At 36.7% G+C, this 21791-nt stretch overlaps 1 protein-coding gene across 2 annotated transcripts; it reads right to left on the bottom strand.

Annotated features, from left to right (window-relative positions):
• Window positions 1–261: 261 nt before the first annotated feature.
• On the bottom strand, window positions 262–21033 carry LOC146388588 (nuclear GTPase SLIP-GC-like). 2 transcript variants are annotated; one of them, XM_084925983.1, is made up of 23 exons: window positions 20861–21033; window positions 13162–13226; window positions 12982–13063; window positions 12253–12365; window positions 11536–11580; window positions 11424–11453; window positions 11321–11345; window positions 11048–11137; window positions 8763–8850; window positions 6938–7154; window positions 6625–6846; window positions 5523–5729; window positions 5261–5436; window positions 4037–4130; window positions 3869–3956; window positions 3619–3740; window positions 3204–3377; window positions 2961–3115; window positions 2732–2849; window positions 2549–2657; window positions 2315–2445; window positions 2025–2106; window positions 262–1834 (listed from the first exon to the last, which is right to left on the bottom strand). In XM_084925983.1, the coding sequence occupies exons 3-23, from the start codon at window positions 13046–13048 to the stop codon at window positions 1749–1751; spliced, it is 2439 nt and encodes an 812-aa protein (XP_084782109.1). In that variant the 5' UTR covers window positions 13049–13063; window positions 13162–13226; window positions 20861–21033; the 3' UTR covers window positions 262–1748. The 2 variants fall into 2 exon arrangements, with proteins under 2 accessions (XP_084782109.1, XP_084782111.1); XM_084925985.1 differs by lacking the exon at window positions 3204–3377 and having other exon boundaries at window positions 20861–21032.
• Between the last annotated feature and the right edge of the window lie 758 nt (window positions 21034–21791).

Here is a 21791-nt window from a genome sequence, read left to right as displayed (position 1 = left end):
AAAAAAAAAAAGCACTAATTAACCTGGGAGTACTATGTTAAAAGAAATATTTCACTCCTGGTGTAAAAGTTAGGTAAAATCAACACAGAAATATCAACTGGAAAAAAACAGTAACACAATAGGTTAAAATTACACACAAATGTAACAAAAGCACAAAGTGTACATCCGATAAATCACTAACTAATCGAAAATGCCAGATCAAATAAATAACCTTTCAATCGTGTTTTAAAAGATTGCCATTTATTATTCACACGTCGGAATCTATTCAAAGGCACGATCACCTCTGGTTTTCAGCTGGGACCAAGGTTGCACCAAGAGCATTTGACTCGATGATCGAAGTGCTCTATAGGAGTATACAGGCGGAGAAGTTGAGTTAAATAGCATGGCGCAATATTATTTACGATTTTGAATGTAAGCAATAAAATCTTAAAATTAATCTGATATTTGATGGGCAGCCAATGTAGGTCAGCTAGGATCAAGGTAAAAGAATCAAATCTTCTAGTACCAGTTAAAAGGTGTACCGCTGCATTTTGGACAAGTTGTAGTTTATGTAGAAGGACAGATTGGAAGCCCAGGTAAAGGGAATTGCAGTAGTCTTTCCAAGCTCCTTAGACAACAAAGAAGGGAATTCCACACAAACAATTTTACCATATTCATTTATTAAGCACAGTGGTAAAGCAAAAAAGCACCAACTGTGTGCTTACCTATAACCTACCTACAAGTGACTGAAACTAGAAAAAAACGGAAAAGCCACAAAAGCGAAAAAAAAAAAAAAAACCAACAGCAAGAAAATAAATAAATAAATAAATAAATTGGGTGCCAGAAAAGCCTCAGCCTTCTTAGAGGAGGGGGAGGGTGGCCGCCATCTTAAAAGTATATCACCTTACATAGGTTCCCAAACAGGTGAACTCCTTTTCTCATAATGGATGGGAGGAGCCACTAATGATGGCCTGAACAAAAAGGAAATAAAAACAGGCCCACCAAACGATAACACGACTTAAGGCCTCACAGGATGTAAAACACATTTTTCATCATAGACCACATACAGCTCACTTCTATCACAGATGGGTCAAACCGTAGAAACTCCAATTTCTGTCAATGTAAAGATGTTTAAATACACATGTATACAATGTTATAGTGATTTCATATTTCCAAAAACTGTAATGCAATGGGTTTTTGTATGTTTGTTTTGTTATGGAGCAGGATTGTTTAGTAAGTTTGGATCCTAAAACTTAAAAAAAAAAAAAAAGTCAAGAACCAAAGAGGAAATACATTTTTCTTAACACAGAACTAAGGAACACCAAGGGAGAAATTAAGCTGTAAACCAACAAGACAACATGACTAAATGAGAGGAAGAATACAAGAAATAATCTAAACATTACACAACTCTATAATGTCATGTAATGATTTAATATGAAAAACTGTAACACAGGGTAAGCAGATTAAGGACTATATTATAGGACTATAAGAAATATATTCTCAAGCTTTTTAAACAGTATCAGTCAAAATCAGTCAAAATGCATAAATAGTTTTACTTAACTACTGAACAATGACAAATGGAAGATATGAATTATTTACATCTTAATATTGCTTTTAACAATCCTCACACTACACGAGTCCCTAAAATGGACTAATTGCAGCCTCTAAGATGATCAGCATATGTACTTTTTTAACATTTTTAAAGACAAAAAACATTGACATTTTTTAAATTAAAAACATCAATTTAATTCAGTTGATAACATTAGGATTTACAGAGTTAGTGATATTTCATCATCTGGAGTGCCTACAAGTTGATCATAATATTTCTTCACCATCTCAAGCTCTGTTGAAACATCTGAAAAACAAAACATTTTTTGAATTGTTTCCCCCCCAGAGTGACACACATATGTGTGAATGAGTAATCAGTGATTTATTCATTTATTTTTTTAAAGATAAATATATAGACACCCCTGCAAGACTGCAAAGATAAAGAGGGAAGGGAAACAATTTGAACCAATGTAATTACAGAAAACTGTCCTGTTTACCTGGGAGTAAGCACTCTCCAGCTTTGAATGAAAGTCCAATAGATTCCTTCATAGTTTTCTCCAGAGTCTCCAAGACGTATACCTAATTTAAAAATTTAAAGTTTTTCATCACTTACCAAAGACTAGGATATTGTGTTAAAGTTGTATTTAGAAGGTTCTCAGACTGGATGAAAAATATGAATGGAAACAACCATTTTTGTATAAGTCTAATCCAGTTAAATACAGAAAAAGGCTTCAGGTGAGTTATGAGAAAATATGTTCATCATAATTCTTTATAAAACATGACAAACCATCAAATCATGCAACTTCTCCAACATGGTGTTTTTTGCCTGCTCAAACATGTCCTTCTTTGAGTGCACGTGGTTCTCAATAGTCTCCCTCATGTTGTACAGCGTGTCTTCTCCTGTAAATGCTAAAGCCTCTACAAAAAGACAGAAAACTCTTCAGACTTTTTATGCCAAATAATTCTAAAAAAAATTATCTGTTTTACTGCCAAGTTGTGAATCTCTGATTTTATTTCTTACCGCAATAGCCTTCTTCCATAATGTTCTCAATTGTCTCTGTCAGACTGCTGTAGACATTTTTCTTCTGTTTCTGGATGACTCTGCTCAGTCTTGCCTTAATATTTTCTTCCTGAGAGAAAAACATGAAATAAGGATGAACTTTACCATCAGTCCATTGATAGACAGTAAAGTTTCACTTCTTACCTCTCTCTTGAGAAATCTGAGTTGCAGTTCAGCATTTTGGTACTTTTCAATCAGAGAATCAATGTCAAGTGAAAATGTCTTGATGACTCCATTGAATGCTCCACAAGTTACTTCATTTCTAAAACATGTAAACATTGTAGATCATAATGGCTTAACTGGCAAGTTTATATGTTATGAATTACATATCTTGAATGATATTATGTGACTGTTTAGAACATGTTTTTATTACGGGAAGGTCTTTCTGAATTCTGCACCAATGCTGTCAATCAGACAGGAAGCCAACTTCATATTAAGGTTTATTGGTTTCCCTTTTTTTGGTTTGTAGATGCCGCCATTCTCAACGACACACTTCAGTAAATTGTAAAAAGCACCACCATTCTTTCCCTGAAACACAAAAGAAAACTCAGAATTATTGCATTTTACATTGTCATGTAAAATCTGTATGTATTTTAACTATGATTAAACTACATACATCATACAAGAAGTTCTTGAGTTTTTCTCCATATGAACATTTGGATTTTTTAACACCATCATCAAGACATTTTTTAAAAGCTGTATAGGCGTCTTCCATTTCTTTTCTGACATTATCAAGTTGGAGGCTCATGTTTATCTCAAGTTCTTCACACACCTCACCTTTTTTACTATCCTGAAAAATATTTTTATTAGTAAAACCATAAAAACTACTTGTTGTTGTTTCTTAATGAAATTCAGTTGGTTTAAAAAGTCACTCTCCTGTAATACGGACCTAAGAAGCAAAATAGAACAGCAAAACTACACGAATAATAACTCATAAATTAGTAACAAAAACCAATAAAAGAAACACAAATACATATGAGAAATCCAAACATTTAAGAGAATTTTATTTTGTATCTTTTACTTGACCTTACCACTCCTCTGGAGTTGGCGCCTTGAATCAAAGACAGAATCCCGTGAGCTCCATTCACATAGTTTACTGTCTCTGAGTGACAGTCATTGAGATCTTGCAAAAATCTCTGAAGTTTGGTTATTTCTGTTTCAAGGACATACATACATAGTTTAATTAAAATTAAACAATTCTTCTTTCAATCAAAGCAAACTGAAAAAACATTAGCATTCTAGCTATGCATGTTATGTTTACATAAAGGAGACTTCACCTACCAGTATCTTCTGGACTTAAGTAGTTTTCTTTTAGGAACTCTTTGGAGCTCACTGTGAACACTTTGAAAGAGTCATCAGTGAAGTGTTTCTAGGGAAAAATGTGATTTCAATTTAATGCAAATGTGGAGAGTCTTTGCATTAGACTTTCTGTCAGACTATAAAATTCACCTTAATCTTGCTTTGCTTGTTGAATTCTATCTTTATTGCATCCTTGGCTTGCACATTTCTTTCAGTTTGTAGATCATGGAAATCAGCTGACGAACTAAAAAAAAGGGGGGTAACACACACACACACACACACACACACACACACAGAAATATACTTGTCTCAATGGCAATAACCCACCAACAGACTAATGAGGTACCTTCCTTAAGACTGTAATGGATATTTAAGAAAAAAGTGATACAAATCAAGAATGTTTGTGATAATGGAAAATAAGTGACAGGAAGACAGTGGGGGAAACAGGAAGTCTACTTCAGAGTTCGAAGCTCCTGCAGAGTTAAGTTGACGGTGAATATCTGAGATTTTACGGGTGAAAAAAGAGAGTCAGCAGAATACATATGGGAGGAGAATATGTCTGGAGTTTTTGTAATTTTACTGAACAATGAAAAGAGAGACCTGGAGTTACCTTCATTAGAACTGATTAAACCAAAGTAGTATGTGGATTTGGCTGAAACAATGCAGTCCTTATAGAACAAAACATGATCATTATACATTTCTTTATGTATAGCAAGTCCAGTTTTCTTGAATAGACGTTCGAGTTGGCGTCCTTTAGCTTTAAGATGACGCAGGTTGGGGGTAAACCATGGTGCTGAATGGGAAAATGAGACAGTTCGATGTTTAAGTGGAGCAAATATGTTACGAAGGTTATGAAGGTTGACATTATAATGAGAAACAAGTTCATGAGGGGTTGAGGAGCTGTGAATAGATGGAAGGTCATGGATGGCAGATCTCTCTGGAAAGAGGGATTTTGTCATTGTCCATATGAATATTGAAGTAGTCAAGAAGTCACTTGGATAAGTGATGAAATATTTCTCCCACAAAACGCTACATCCAGATGAACAGATTCAACTTTTGGAGACATGATCTAGATGGATTATGATTTGTTCGGAAGTTTCCTATAATCTCATAGATTTTGTACCCATACATAAAGCTGCCTTGCCTGTGTCACTCTCAAATAACTCAATTTCCTTCTGACCACGCAATTCTCTTTTCATTACTCAGTGCACCTTATTTAGTAAACTTTATAAAATTGTCTCAGCGTCTGAGACTCCTTTTGACCTAAATGTTCTGCATTAATAAAGCCAAATCCTTTGCTTCACTCTTTGTCTAGCCTGGGTTGATCTTCTATGGAAACACCCTGCGGTTGATCAGCATGGGAAATTTACTTACAGATCATCTGAGTCATCAAGAAGATCAGACTTGGTGCAAATAAAATGAATTTGCTGACATTCGCCACCATTTCCAATCAGACTACTGACACTGTCCAGGATCTCCCAGGCCTCTTTCTCTGATGTTGCACGATTAATTTCAGTCACAATCCACACAGTAGAACAATCTCCAACTATCTGCAAGGAGAATAACATGCTGCTTCATCAAAAGATGACATTACTGTTTGCACAGAATAAAGCAAAGAGCAGTAAATGTGAATTACCCCTTTCCACATCTGATCTCTGCTCTTGTTACGGTCGCCATTTCCAGGAAGGTCCACAAGTGTGACATGCTGGAGAAAAGGATTGTTTGGCAACCTGACAGTCACACACTTCACCAGTGGCCAAAACCACTTTTTTCCTTCATTACCTTCTCCTTGTTTTGAATCACTTCTTGTGTATTTGACACATTCTGCAGAGAGTTCATCAGCCTGCAATAAATAACAAAAATAAAGCAATGCAAGACAGTTTAACTTCAATCCTACACTGCAAGTGTGTTACAGATTGCTTTAAAGAACTACAGTGCCATAAAAGATGACAAAAAAGCAATTAACTGGTCTCAGTAAAAGTTTGCATGAGTCATTAATTTTAGATTTAAATGTGATCAGCAGACCTGTTTTATATCCATGTGGAATAGTTTTCTATAGGAGTTCGCTGCAAAAAGTGCAGCCTTACCTAATGTCCACCCTACTCATTTTATATTAAGATTTAAAATCTAGTTGGTATGGTGAGTAACCTTCAGTAACAGTAATAAATCACTGTGTTGCACATAGTGAAATCACCCAAGAATCAAACTGTTAAATGGTGTAATTTAACCCTTAGATACTGTTCAGATCAAAAGTCACATTTAACAGCAGTAAAATCTTGAAATTTGATGACTTTTCCTAAAATGACACACACACACACACACACACACACACACACACACACACACACACACACACACTACTTGAATTTTGAACCAACTTTTCAAATATAAACAGTGTTTAAAATGACTGATCCATCCATTCATTCTCTTCAACTTTCTATATTTAGGGTCTCAAGGGGGGGTGCAACCTGTTCAGTTGCCATATGGAGACCATATGGCATATGGTTGCCTGTCTGTCACAGGGCTAAAAAGAAAATATGTCTGAAAATGGCAGATAATATAACAAAATAGAACAGATTATTTTTTTTGTTAGTGGACAATTGTCTCATACACCTCTTACTGTAGGTTGCACAGTTCCTAAATTACTGAAACCAAATACTATACTTAATAACAGCAAATTTATTTATAATTTTAACACATCACACTTCTTGTTTAATAATAGAGCGGTGATGTCTTACTGATTCACATGTCAAAATCTTCCTCCTACTTTGGGGAAATTCTGGAATTTCTCTAAAATATTTTCCATCCATGAGATCTTCAAAAGACTTTCCTTTCCATTCTTCTCCATAGAGCGCTGAAAACTTTTCACTGATGTCATGATAGTCATTATCAACATCCATTTCACAGTCTTCATTATCCCCAAGAAATTGATGAGATGACCACAACTCATCTTTCCACTCCTTAAAAACAAAAATGCTTTTCAGTTTTATTAAAAGGGCCTAAACCCAGAAAAATAAGATATTATATTTCTGCAGCTAAAACTAATTTTACCTCTGGTGTGATGAACTCAATGTCTGCCTCATAGTTAGAGCCTTGCATGTTAGCCTCCACTTTGATCATGACTGAGGTGCATGCGCTGACACTTCCAGAAGGCAAAAGGTTCTTCTCTTCAATGATGGCATTTATCAGAGAACTCTTTCCAGCCCCAGTTTTACCAAAGACACCAACCAGCTCCCTTCTGTCTGTCTCCAAATCACTAATTTTTTTCCTGTTAAATGAGAGGAAGAGTTAAATTTTTACCTCAAATTTGTGGATACCAGAAATAGCAAATAAAAGTAGCTGTACTATACAGACTTACCAGAAATTCACAAGAATAAAAATCTGGCAGAAGTAAATCGAATCCAAGTGAGACTAATTGTGATCCACACTAAAAGCATTGGAAGAATTCATTTTCTGTTTTAACCTGTCTGTCAGCAATACAACTTTAAAGTAACTAATAAAGTAAGTAATAGTAAAAATACTTCACCAGTCAAGAAATACATTGGTGAATACTAGCACAAAATGTAGGTTCATGTAGGCTCAGCAAAAAGAAAACTAATATTTCTTGTAATTAGGGATGGGTATCGTTTAGGTTTTATCCGATACCGGTGCCAAACCGGTACTTTTGAAACGGTGCCGGTGCTTAAACGGTGCTCAAACCGGTGCTTAAAGAATGGAGAACACAAAATTGGTTCAAAAACCTCTCATGTTCAGCTGTTTTTTTGTAAAAAGATAACAATGTTAGCCTTTTCTGCAGCTATGGGGCATATATGGTATCACTCTTGGCTGGAAGCAGTGCTTAAACAATGGAAAAAACACAAACTTTGTCCAAAAACCTCTCATGTTCAGCTGTTTTCCACTTTTTCTTTGGTCATTTTAGCCTTTTTGGCCAGGGTGAAGGGAGTATCTGCCATCAAACAAGAAGACAGCCACATGTAGCTATGATGATGTTTGCTAGTTCACCTTACATGCATTAATGTAATAACGTGGTTAGCGTACTCAACGTAAATTACACACGAACAACATTAAGCTACTCACGCAGAGAAGAACGGCTGCTGCTGCCATCATCATCCGTCATCATTTCTGCTACACTGGCAGGGCTAGGGGCCAGGACTCTCCTCTTTGGGTTTTTGGGGGATGTTGCTAATTCCAGGACCGATAACAGGCAACCCACCCGCAGTAGATGTGCACGGTGTGAGGTCTCGCAGCAAGCTATCAAATACGGCGCATTTCTCGGCTTTTAAAAAAAACGCTATGCGTTGCCAGGTATTTCATCGGATTTGAGGTGTTACCTCCTTTGACAGTATCACAGTATCAGCTTAAAGCACTTGTTGCAGGCTGCTGAGTTTGCATACTTTGCTGTGAAGTACAGCCAGACTTTTGACCGCTTCGCCTTGGGCATTTTTAATCTGTAGCTCTGCTCTAAAAGAACGTACGTACCTGGACCCGCCTACTATCCTCGGAAACGTAAAACGATTGGCTAGAATCTAAAGTGTATCACAGCTCAGGAAAAAAAAGCACCGAAATAAAGCACCGAAATAAAGCACCGAAATGTGCGCTGCTTTTCGGTCTGGTTACTACCGTTTATGTCAGAACCGGTGCCATGATACCGGTACCCATCCCTACTTGTAATGAACATCCCCCAACAATGAAAGACAGCTCATGTGCTCCCAAACAATGGAGGTCTTGAGTCTTACGAATTAAATAAGGAATGAATGTCCATGTTACCATGATTATTTATGATTCTAGAATCACTTGCTGGCAAACAAACAAACAAACATGGCTTTCTAACATGGCTATACAGACACAACAAAGAATATGGAAACTTAATACTCACTTCAGGAAAGCACTGAGCTTGTCCTTTTCGTGTAGTCTGGCATGGACGAATTTCATTATGTTTTTTACATCAGACAGAACGATTGCTTCTGTAAGCAAAGAAGTAAATAATTATTTAGCAGGAGCAATAAACCAGTGAAACCATCCCAATGATCCTTTCTCTGAGTCCTTTCTGAATGACCATCTCACCATATCACTAATTTCTCACTCCACTCTCACTTGTGAACAGGACCCAAAGACATATTTTACTCGAAGCAAAAGTGCTTCCCTGAGTGGCCACTCCATTCTTTTCTCACAGGATAAAATACCTTCTCGAATTCCAAAAACCCCAAATAGATTGGTTTGGAAAACTCCCATGCAACCTCAAATATCTCTGACAGCATAAAATGATGGTACAGTGTTTTGTGATAACTACGAATGCTGCATTTTCATTCCTGACTCAAAAGGTTCATCTAATAGCTGGACTCTCCTCTGCACTGGCAGTTCTGAGTTTTTCGTTCAGCTACTGCCAGATCTACATTCCACTTGGCCTATCAGTAACTGCCAGCTGATTCTCGAGCCCCACAAGCTCAAAACCATGAGTGACAGGATTCCTCCCCAAACCTGATCCCTTCACCTTCAGTACCCACCAGGGCTTGACTGGTAATCTGGCATACCAGACATTTGCCTGTTTTGCCAATGTGCTTTTAGACCAATGGCTGCTGTGGACCATCCACACAAACACTGACAGCTGCCTATTCATTAATTAACTGCTATCATTAACTGACACTGTTTTACCCAATCAAATTGCTTAACACAACCAGGCCCTCTCCACCTTTGCTGTGCACTCACACACCTTGTAGAACAGAGTTTATTGTGGAAGAAGTGGTGAAAAGATGAACCTGAAAAGCTAAGAGAGAAAAAGAAAAAAAAAATCCACTTACAATAAATGCAACAAAATATGTCAAGGTAACTGACACGTTAGCAGCTGCACCATCAACAGTGGTACCAACAACAACACCGACACCAACAAGTAACAAGCTCTCACACTCACAGGAGGCTGATGTTACTAGCATCAGCAATGGAGAAGTACAGGAGGGACAGAAGTCCACAAAAGAGCGAGGAAGGGATGGAGAAAGGTGAAATTACCATGGTAAGAAAATAGATGAAAGGACATAATTCGGGAGAAATTCAAGGATTCCGGTAAAATGAATGGCTACTTTGATGATATGCCACCTAATCTCTAAACTGTGGCTTTTAATTGTCACATGCTACATTGCAGTGCAACTAAGATATGCTAACCAAACAATAGCTGTACATCTAGCATCTAGACTAATTATAAAACAACAAGTATCTCATTGTTCCAGCAACCAAGAGAAGTAACTGCTACCACAACTCAAGACTGATGCTGTATAACGCAAATGCTATGGTAATGGTGGGACAGGTCACGTCAGGTCAGAGGGGATTTTATGATCACCAGATCTCACAGAGCTCCAAGAACAACAGGTGTATTCAAGGGATTGAGTACGAGAGCAGCTGAGCTTAAAGAAAAGATTGTGGCTACGCTGAAAACCTGGATCCTCCATGGTTGATTACCAAGAGTATAAGACGTATCCTCTGACAGTCTACTAGAAGAAGTGCATGCCAAGGTCAAGGCAGCACAGAGGGAAGTTAGCCAATTATTAGAGCTGCAGAAAGGTGTGATGAAGAAAGGGATGCTTAAAAAGTACAGCAAGCTACCCATGCCCAAGGCCTTATAAACTGCTAGGCAAAGACTCATAGCCTTCACTAATCACCTGAAGAGGTACACCAGAGAGAGAGAGGCCAGGAGATTAGTTCAAATGACAGTCAGGACCCATTAACCAACCCATGGGCTGGAACTGGGGAAATATGAGTAACTCGGCCCTGCCAACCACATCTCACTAAGCTACTGGAGTAGTTCAGCTCCTGCCAGTCTCAGCAAGAGTAACTCCGGTTTTGAACACTCCAGCCCCCTTCAAGATGACTGGTTCTGAGCTCATGGTGTCTTGTAGTAAGCCCAGCTAAGTCAGGCTCCTCCGCTCCAGTGTTAGTCAATACAAAATGTAATACAAAGAGGAAAAATGTTTGAACATTATGTATCATGCTCATAATATGGGAACTTGGCAAAAACATTAAATATTTAATTATGGTATATGTGGCATGCGAGCCGTTGCCTCTTAAAAATTCAATTTTATTAACATACTTTTACACCAATAAACCAATGAAAAAAATAATTTGAAAAAAAAATGCCATTTTTGTTAAATGGCATTGTTTATAGAGAAATACCCAAGTATGGTCTTGGTTGGGCGCTACGTTGTCGTTTAGCTCGTGGTTGCAACTTGCTGGACTCGTCTGGATGTTCAAACCTTCTCTTTCCTAATTGAATAAAAATAAAATAAAATAAAAATAAAAATGTACAAATAAATAATTTTAAATGGGATTTGCTCAGGAGTGAAATTTAATACTCAAACTGACTGGTATTATTCTGTCCAAGTGAAAACACTGTTGTCTTGAAAATACTGCTAATACTTGTAATATATAAGATGGCATACATCTTACCTTTATCACTTGTGGATGCCAAAACCTGGGGATCAATGTACATATTTAATGCATGAAAAATTAAGTAATCAAATATAGGAATTTAATTATATATAAATCTTACCTGATCTATATCAGGTGCTTCTTTTTGCTCCTGTTAATAGTGCAAAGTAACTGAAACACTGTAATTGCTATTATTGATCTTGGCCATTTAAATGAAATTGTATTTAACTTACTTGAACAGACAAATTGACTGTTTCCTGATTTATGTTTTGTTCTTCCTAGTAAGAACAAGAAATTCCAGGTAAATAGTTTTGTGTTAATGTGTGTTTGCATATACCAATCCAATTCTAATTTAAATTCACAGAAATTGAGATTTATCAGACCAAATATAACAATATGCAAAATAACTTTAGAAATAAACTGACTGAGAACCTTCACAGACAACTTTAGAAATACTAATTACATGCAGTACAATTACCTTTTTTAATTAATTAATTTATTTATTTCTGTGTCTGTCCCGTTTGGTTCTTTAGCTGTCAGAATTGTTGTCTGAAGGCCAACAAAGATACCCAACGGATTTACTTTAAGGGGAGGGGCAAGAAAGAAGGAGGAGGAGAGGGAGAAGACAACACCACGCCCACACACTCCCACAGCCTCACAGGATGTAACAAAGTGGATCATCACAGCTTTGCCGTATTGGTCCATTTGATCAACATTTGTTATTATTATTTATTTTATTTTCAGTTGTTACAGATGGGACAGACATGGCTGGGGGATAGGAAAGGCAGAAAGAAAGATGAAAGAAAAGAAAAACAGAATGGAAGAGGGACAGTGCGAAAGGGTACTTAAAAAGAAAAACAAAAATCTCACTGATCACCTATTAAGAGAAAAAAAAGAGAAAACAAGCAAAAAAAAGAGCAGCATAATAAACACAACACAAGTACAATTACCTTTAACTGCTTTAATTTCTGCTTGAACGTTAATCTTGGTCCAACTTTTGGAATCAACTTATCAATGAGTTCATCATTAAGTTCATATAAACTTTCCTGTGTAATTTCTTCATCTGTAATTAAAAATTTAAATCTTAGTAATGCAGAAGTGCAAATCATTTTAAAATTACTACACATATGCTTATGATGAAGGAGAGTTTAGTTATTGACACAGCTGTTAAAGTGTAATTTGCCCTCACAGGGGTAATTTAATACATTGGCTGTTTGAATTGAAGGCATGTCATTTGTGTTTTCTTTTATTAATTTATATTTTACTTTTCTCTGTTAATTTAACAACCTACAAGATGCTACAGAAAAGTAACTATCATAACTATTATCGAAATTTGTATAAAATGTACCAATGTGTTGCCGTTGGTGCATATGTACTACTCCAGTACAGTAGGAAAATTACCCGCTTTGCTGCAGAACAAAGTTGCAGCATTTATGTCTACACTAACAGATTCTTTTTCAGTATTCACAAAAGCTTCTTTGGCTACTCTCTTGCTACAAGTTGTTGCCACAGTGGGTGGCTCCAAATGCTTCATTAGGCAATATGCTCTTGCTGATACAGCACCAAATCTCCAGCTGGAAACAATCCAGTGACCTTTCGCTTGCCAAATTGTCAAGTTAAACATCACATTATTATTGTACAAAATCTGTGCTCATCAGTGATGCATAGTAATACCTTACCTTCAAATTTATCCATCCACTTTTGTAGATCCCATTCAGTCAGTTTGTTTCGCACAAAATCATCCATGTCCACGAAGAAAAACTGAAAGATAAATTGTAATTTCTAACCAAACAACAAAATGGCTAGGAATAAGCAGATATATAAACAATACGTTTAGAGCAAAAGTTCAAATAGTTTACCTGCTATTGAAGATGCGGTAAAAAAGATTCTTTCAGAGAGGGTGAAGTCAGCCAGAAGGCATAGACTGGGAACAGTCAGGAACAAAAACAAAAAAGGAGAAGTCCAACAATAAGCAGAAGTTTTAAAAACAAAAGTTGATTAAGGTTAAAAAAAAAAAAGTTTCCAAAAGGAAGTTTTAAAAAGTTCTGTAAAGAATAAACATAAATGACATGACACAGATTTGTTCCATGTCTTCAGTAAGTCCAACAATAAGTAGAAGTTTTAAAAACAAAAGTTGATTAAGGTAAAAAAATAAAATAAAATTAAAAAAAAAGCAAAAAAGCAAGAGAAGGTAAGTAGAACAAAAGGAGGTGAGTGGAACCAGATCTGAACATAAACAGATGCTAGTCAGGGGATGAGTAAGGGTAAGTGCAAAAAGGTGGAAGAGCTAGTGTTATTGCAGAGGTGCCAGAAGTGGCTGGATGTTTGACTATAGGATCTTAGTGGATATGTAAAAATAAGGAGTGAGTGAAAGACTACATATAGAAACACTGACATTTAGTTTTGTTTGAATGTGGGAAAAAACCCAGCTAGGAAAAATGTAAAAAGGAATAACTTTGGTAAACAAATACATAAAGACAAAACAAAACTAACAGCAACTGTTAGGTATGACAAGCAAATGTGCTCTTTGGAGACACTCAGATTCTTTACTATTTTGTCAGAATGTCAACACAATTTTGATAAAACAGCACAAAAAGAGTCTGGGTTTACTTCCAAAGCTATGTTTAAAATAAAAATTTATATAAATAAACACCAAACTTAAAAAAAAAAAACTTTCCAAAAGGAAGTTCTCTGAAGAATAAACATAAATGACATGACACAGATTTGTTCCATGTCTTCAGTATTTATGTATTTATGTTATTCATCTATGTTTATGTTATTTACAAGGTCAGAAAGGCTGCAGGAAGCAAGATTGATTGAATGAGTGATGAAACAGCATGGCAAGATTGTTTTCATAATGCATATACAATTTCGCCTAATACAAAACTTTCCAAAAGATACAAGAATATATGCATTTACCAACAGTTTTGCTGTTTCATAACTGGGTTTCACTTTAACCTTATTAAAACGGCCTTGATTAACTATGATGTGTTTTTGTCCTAAGTAACATTATCAGTGTTTTTAATGACACTGAAGGTAATCTATTCAGCAGCTGCACTGAATCCATGAAATAGTCACAGGTCAATATTAGTAAAGCTGCTACTTCAACCCTGAGACTCAAAAAGGCAAGATTTTGAGTTCCCCATCCCTGTCTTGCACACACTATGGTGCAGTTTAAACCAGAGGTCCATAAATAATCAAGGCACATGGAAGGTCCCACCACTAAGGCATCCAGTCACTTCCACTTTATTGCATCAGCCCCTGATAAAAGGAAACAAGTTATTAATTTATATAAAATATTCATCTAAAAAAAAAAAAAAGCCTCTGTGGTTAACCCTACTGCAGAAACACTGGTGCAGCTGCAGCTAGAAAACGGAGAGAGGGCCTATGTAACTACAGGGGTCCAACAAAGAATGGCCACGCATCATACTGATGTCTTCGGAAATTTATTTTTCTCTCTCTCACTCTTATTGTCTTCAGACACCGTGAAAACTGAAGAAACACAAAGTTTACAACATAAATGTTTTGAGCTTATCAGTCTCTCATATCAGTGTCCATAAACAGTCTTGTGCAAGCAGAACAGAAAAAATGCATAATAATGGATATCACAAAAATGTCCTCTCATTACCAGCGTAGAACACGTATGCAACATTATACAAACAATATACATGAAACCATACCGTGTGCGCCTCTTGGACCACATGCAGAATAACATTAACGTTGAGGCTGTAGATGCATCTGTAGCCATGTATCCATGCTAGATGCACAACGCCATGGTTGTGCTCTCAACCAAACTCTGGTCATGTGACAATTACAAACTCTACCTCATACAAACTTTACAGCACTTTACATATTTAACGAACCCATATTTTGTAATCACATATTTTAGACATGTTTTTTTTTTAATTAATGTTACACTTTTATCATCTTATCTTGTAAATAAATGAACTAAATTAAGCATGAATCTATCACAGAAACATGAAATAACCAACTTTATTTTAACTGTCTCAGGGACAGTTACAGCCTACTTCCAATGGTGTAACACAGTCCTGATCAAAAGTTTAAGACCACTTGAAAAATGGCACAAAAAAAAATCATATTTTGTATGGTTGGATCTTAACAAGGTTCCAACTGGAGCTCGAACATGCAAAAAGAAGAAATGGGAGTGAAACAAAACATTTTTAGAAGGTTATTGAAAACAACGCTTAAACTGAAACAGGCTGTTTTACAGTTAATCAGAAGTTTAGGACCACACCTCCAAAAAACCCCAGTAAACACCCAAATAGAAATGTTATTGTTGATCACTTCAAAAATTAATATTAATTGTTATATATTCAAACTGCTTGAAATGAATAATTCAATACATCAAAAACACATTAACAGGCTTCCATATACTCTACATACGGCTTAAAGGCTATTCTAAAATCTCAAACCAGAGCAATGCACAAAGATCAAACGATCAAGATCAAATCACTGCCCAGACAGTTACTGAAATGGGAAGAATAAAATCCGAACGAAAGAAGGGAGAAAACAAAGCATAAAGGCAAAGCAGCAGCACTTCTGTAAGTGTAAGCCTAGACTTGTAGTCAAGACCGCCTAATCCGAGACCAAGACAAGACCAAGACCAGAGGGTATCGAGACCAAGACAAGACCAAGACCAGAGGGTATCGAGACCAAGACAAGACCAAGACCAAGACCAAGTCGAGACGAGACCAAGACCGAGACCGAGACCAAAAAAGTCTTTAAACTGCAGCCAGATGCTGCTTCGTTTACGGGTGTCAGGCATATTTATGTGTTTTTGCTTTCGCACAGCCCTCCTCACCGCTGTCTACTGTCTCACTCACTTACTGAGAGGACAGACGGATGCTCCACTTGACTGTCGCGTCTCTCACCCTCTCTGTTTTTCACATAATGATATTATCCTATATCCTCGCATGTGATTGGCCACAATATGGAGTGATTGGAGTATAACTGAGCCACTTTGTGAGAGCTGAGCAGCGAAAGGAAATTAAGTGAGGGTAGAAATGATTGAAAGATTATTATGGTCTGTTTTGAGTTTTGTTCAAAAAAGAATGACTTATATATATATATATATACACACACATACACATACATATACATATACATATACACACATACATTTCTATATACATATGCAGGACACCTTAAACTAGTTTTTTAATTAAGCAGCAAGGCAGAACAAAGTCGGGCCTGTATCAAGACACAGGGACTAAACCCCAATTCAACCAGACCCAGAACTGATCCGGAATCAAAACAGGACTACAACACTAAACAAGACAGAACCAGAATCAGAACTAGATGTTAGTAGCACTAAAAATCATCATAGACCTGCACTACACTTATTTTTTAATTCTACCAAAGTACAATATTTAGATTGAGAAATGTTTATATAATTATTTAGCCTTGTTGTGCAAACAAACCTGCATAACTTAATAAATATAGAATTTGAAAAGTAACAAATGGTATCTAAAAAGAAACACTAGGTACATACATGTTCTGATGAGTTTTGGTAAACAACCATTTGACTAACATGTGTGTCTCACCTGCTCTTGTTCCATCTCTGTTCTGTCGTCATTCTCTCTCTCTCTCTCTCTCCCTTTCTCTCCCTCTCTCTCTGTTCAGTGGTTTGCCTCATATCTCTCACACAGGAAACAGTGTGTGGTGTTGGATGGGGTTAAATCTCCATATTTAGACTGTGATACAGGGGTTCCTCAAGGATCTGTTCTTGGGCCCTTATTGTTCTCTCTTTTTATCAATAACTTACCTGAAGTCTGTCCAAATATATTTGCTCAAATGTATGCGGATGATGCAGTTATATATACGCAAGCAAATAGTGTCCAGCAGGTGGCAAAAGATCTTACAGCTGCTTTAGCATTAATGCATAGCTGGCTGGAGGACTCATGCCTAATGTTGAACACCTCAAAAACTGTCTGTATGTATTTTTCAAAACGCCCCTTAAACTTGAAGCAGTCAAACATATTCCTGGATGGAGTAGAGCTTGAATTAGCTCCAGAATTTAAATATCTTGGGGTCATTCTAGACCCAACATTATCCTTCAAGAGTCACATAAATAAAGTGTCCCAGGTACTTAAATTTAATAATCGAAATTTTAATCATATACGTAATAATTTAAATATGAATGTTGCAAAAACTTATTTTTACTCAATGATCATCTCTCATATGGACTATTGTTTGACGTCCTGGTCACTTGCTTGTCCAACAACACTTAAAACTATTGAAAACATTTATAAAAGAAGTTTAAAACTACTTGACAAAAAACCGACTTCCCACCACCACTGTCATGTGTTAAAAAAACATAAATTACTGAACTTCAATAACTTAGTGAAACTTAAAAGAGTGTGTTTAATATATAAAGTCTTACACTCCCTTGCTCCACCACCACTAAAGCAGTTCATTAGGCATAAAGAAAGCTCAGACAGGACCACTCGAGCTACAATCCGAGGAGACTTGTTTATACCCCACAGACGGACAGCATTTGGGCAGAACGTCCTCTCTGTTAAGGGTGGCCATCTGTGGAACAGTCTTCCTCAACCCATTAGAGAATGCTCTACACTCAATTTGTTTAAGGCAAAGGTTAAAAACTGGTTATGGACAAATCAAGTGTGTGATCATGTATGAGTTGTATAGTTTTAATGTTTTATTTGGGAACAGAATGGTGTGTATGTGTAAGTTTGGTGATGGAGTTTTTATTATGAATGAATGATGAATTTTTATGAATTATTATGTCTATTTTTTTATGTTTAAGGACAACAGATGGAAATTAGCCTTTGGCTATAATCTGGCATGTTTACATTCATGTAATTTTTTTTTTTTTTTTACATTTACGTTCATTAACATGCACTGTCCTAAATAAATAAATATGCCTATAGTTCCTCTCTCTCTCTCTCTGTTCCTCTCTCTCCCTCTCTGTTCCTCTCTCTCTCTCTCTCTCTGCTCCTCTCTCTCCCTCTCTGTTCCTCTCTCCCTCTTTGTGCTGACAATCAAGCCAAACACCAACATCATCAAATATACAGTTGAAACCAGATATTTATGTACTCTTCAGATAAAAACACAAACACTTTTTTAATTGTAACATCAAATCAGACTAAATGTTTATTTTTTTAGATTGATAAATATAAAAACATATTTGTTAACTTTATTCTGAGCCACACTTATGGAGCTCCACAATTCTTTTCCAGGTGTTTTGGTTGACGTCTCTTGATTTTCCCATGTCACAGAAACAGGCTCTGTGTTTTGCCTTATATGCATCCACAGCTGTGCCACCAATTTACTCACATGGACTCTACTAACCTATCAGAAGCTTCTTCAGCTCAGAATGGAATCGTCTGGAGTTTTCTTATTAATTAACAATAAACTTAGTGTATATGTACTCCTAAATTTGATGAAAGTGATTAAAATAGACAGCTCCCTCTTTTTATTCTGACATTTAACTAATTCAAAAGATATTTCAACATTTATTTATCTAAAACAAAAGTTTACTCTAAATTGATGTCTAACAGTAAAAAAAAGTTTTTATGTTTTCTCCCTAAAGCAGCGGTCTCCAACCTTTTTTGCGCCATGGACCGGTTTATGCCTGGTTTATTTTCACGGACCGGCCTTTAAGGTGTCGCGGATAAATACAACAAAATAAAACTAGTACCGGTACCGAAAAAAAGAAGATTTATTCATAACACATGTGAAAAGACCCAGGAAAACCGACTTAACGATCAAAACGATAACAAAATAACGCTGAAAACCGATAAAAACCCTGAAAACCATACATTTCACACCTGAGCCTCAACTCTCGCGGCCCGGTACCAAACGACTCACGGACCGGTACCGGTCCGAGGCCCGGGGGTTGGGGACCGCTGCCCTAAAGTGTATGTAAATATCTGGTTTCAAATTCCTCTTGTTTTGCATAGATATACTGAACAACATCCAAAGCATAATATATAAAATAACATCTACCTGAGTTTTTTCTTTGAAAGAAGCTCCTTATGTCCATTGTTGTGTTCATCAGTACACAATTGAAACCGATTTAGTGAGTTTGTTTAGCCGTGGAGGGTAACAACTGAAAATATGAAATGTAATCTAAGACTCTCTAAAAAATCAGCATTGCTGTTCGGCTTTTTACTTATCCATTTGTTGATTCACTCGAAGAGCAAGTAACGCAACCAAGTGATCAGTTTGATATCAATCTTTTGTGATACACCGTCATATTTACATTATTAGTTCAGTACGAATGATTTGCTTTGGTACCTGGTCAAACTTAAGCTCTTCTCTGTCTGCAGCAAACTCGCAGGCAGCAGCTTCTCCCCCCTCGCTCACATGGGTGCTGTGCTCAGTCGCCTAGTGCCTGAGCTCGGATTATGGGCTCAAAATGTGGTCATAAATATTTTGTACTTGTAAAAAAGATTTGTATGTGTAAAAAAGATTTGTGTGTGCGTAAAAAAGATTTGTATGTGTAAAAAGAATTTGTGTGTGCGTAAAAAAGATTTGTGTGTGGACTTAGAAAAAAAAAACCCTGCAAGTTACAAGTACGAATTTTGACCCTATTTTTCTTCCTTTCATCTGATTGACATGACATTGACCAATCAGATGAAAGGAAGAAAAATAGGGTCAAAATTCGTACTTGTAACTTGCAGGGGTTTTTTTGGGCTAAGTCCACACACAAATTCTTTTTACGCACACAAATCTTTTTTACACATACAAATCTTTTTTACGCACACACAAACCTTTTTTACAGATACAAATCTTTTTTACGCACATACAAATCTTTTTTACGCACACACAAATCTTTTTTACGCACACACAAATCTTTTTTACGCACACACAAATCTTTTTTACACATACAAATCTTTTTTACAAGTACAAAATATTTATGACCACATTTTGAGCCCATATCGGATCATTACCAAAATTAGGGGGGATTTACGACGGTGCGCTCTGTGCTTCGTGTGTTGTTTTTGTTTTATACAGTTGTCAGTCAGGCATCTAACTAACAAATTACACTCCAAAAGACCCCATGCTTCTGAAAAAATGACACGGGCTTAAGCCCAGTAAGTCACCCCCCGCTCCGCTGATGGTTGACTCCAAATCTCCGGAACACTATGTCGATTTGAGAACGCAAGACCGAAACAGCGAGACCAAGACAAAAGTCTGTCGAGACCAAGACAAAACCAAGACAAAAGTCCGTCGAGACCAAGACCGAGACCAAGACAAAAGTCCGTCGACACCAAGACGAGACCAAGACCACGTAAAAGTGGTCTCGAGACATCCAACTCTATGTAAGCCAGAGAAACAGTAGCGGCGCCACTGTAATGCTATCAGCCGCCCACCCACATGCTGTGAATGCACGGTAAAATTAGCATTTACAGTAAAAGATTATTGTGACAGAAATAAAGCTAAGACCGTGAAAAATCAAAGTTACAAACGGCGTCTTCCAATTCTCAGAGTGGAGGTTTCTGCAGCTACGACCTATAAACACACCTGTTTACTGCGAAGTAAAATCATTAAATGCACAGAATTAAAACATACCAGCAATCGGTGGAGGGAAAACTTCAGAGGAAACAATCCGCAGGTGATCTCTACAAAAACATGAGTAGCACCAATCAACAAAAATGTAACCAATTCAGTCGGAGGGAGCAGAAAAATTTACACGACTTCTACCTGTAACAGCTCGAGAAGGCAGGTGACGAAGACCCGGATGTATACAGCAACAGGTGAGCTAGTGAGGGATGCTTAGATGGAAGGGCGTCTAATTCGTGATATCGTACCAGTATTTTTATTCTGAAATAATCCCCCTTCCTTTAATTTTGTGCCGGAGACTGACGAGGTACAACAGGTCCGGGGGGGGATATAACCCCTTTAAAGCAGTCCCACATATTTCTTTAATATTCACATTGACGGACATAACTTCAAGATTTGACGCAAAAGTAATGTCATCCAGAGTAATAGATAGTCTCGAGGACAAGTGTAAAAATAAATGTCGTCTTCGAAGACATTTATTTTTACATTTATTTACATTTATTTTACACAAATAGAAACCGAAACTCTGGCAAGTAAAAACTATGATCAAGCCATTTGCATCACATTCATTTGCAAATCGTATAAGGCTAATTCAAATACTTCATTCAGGAGGAACGCCCTTCTCCCTGCCATCATTGCTTTACGCACAGTCACAACAAAAACAAACATTACATCATTTGACAACACGGGGCAGACGTGTGTATGTGTGTGCGTGTGTGTGTTGCGGGAGCAAGAAACCAATGATGTCAATATGGAGGACCAGAAGAGTCAAGTGCATCGAAGTGCATCTGTGTTAAAATAATGAATAGTGTGACGAAATACAAAAATATTTTATTCATTTAAAAATTACTAAATTAATGTATTACTTAATAACTTCATAACACAATTTATAAATCAATGTTTCAAAATGAATTATTAATCAATTAATAAATACTTCAAA

Source organism: Perissodus microlepis, chromosome 4 (assembly GCF_051167445.1).
Source record: "Perissodus microlepis isolate ML-2025 ecotype Zambia chromosome 4, ASM5116744v1, whole genome shotgun sequence".
Lineage (NCBI taxonomy): Eukaryota > Metazoa > Chordata > Actinopteri > Cichliformes > Cichlidae > Perissodus > Perissodus microlepis.
Note: the sequence above shows the minus strand (reverse complement) of the source record. Positions and strands in the feature narration are given on the sequence as shown.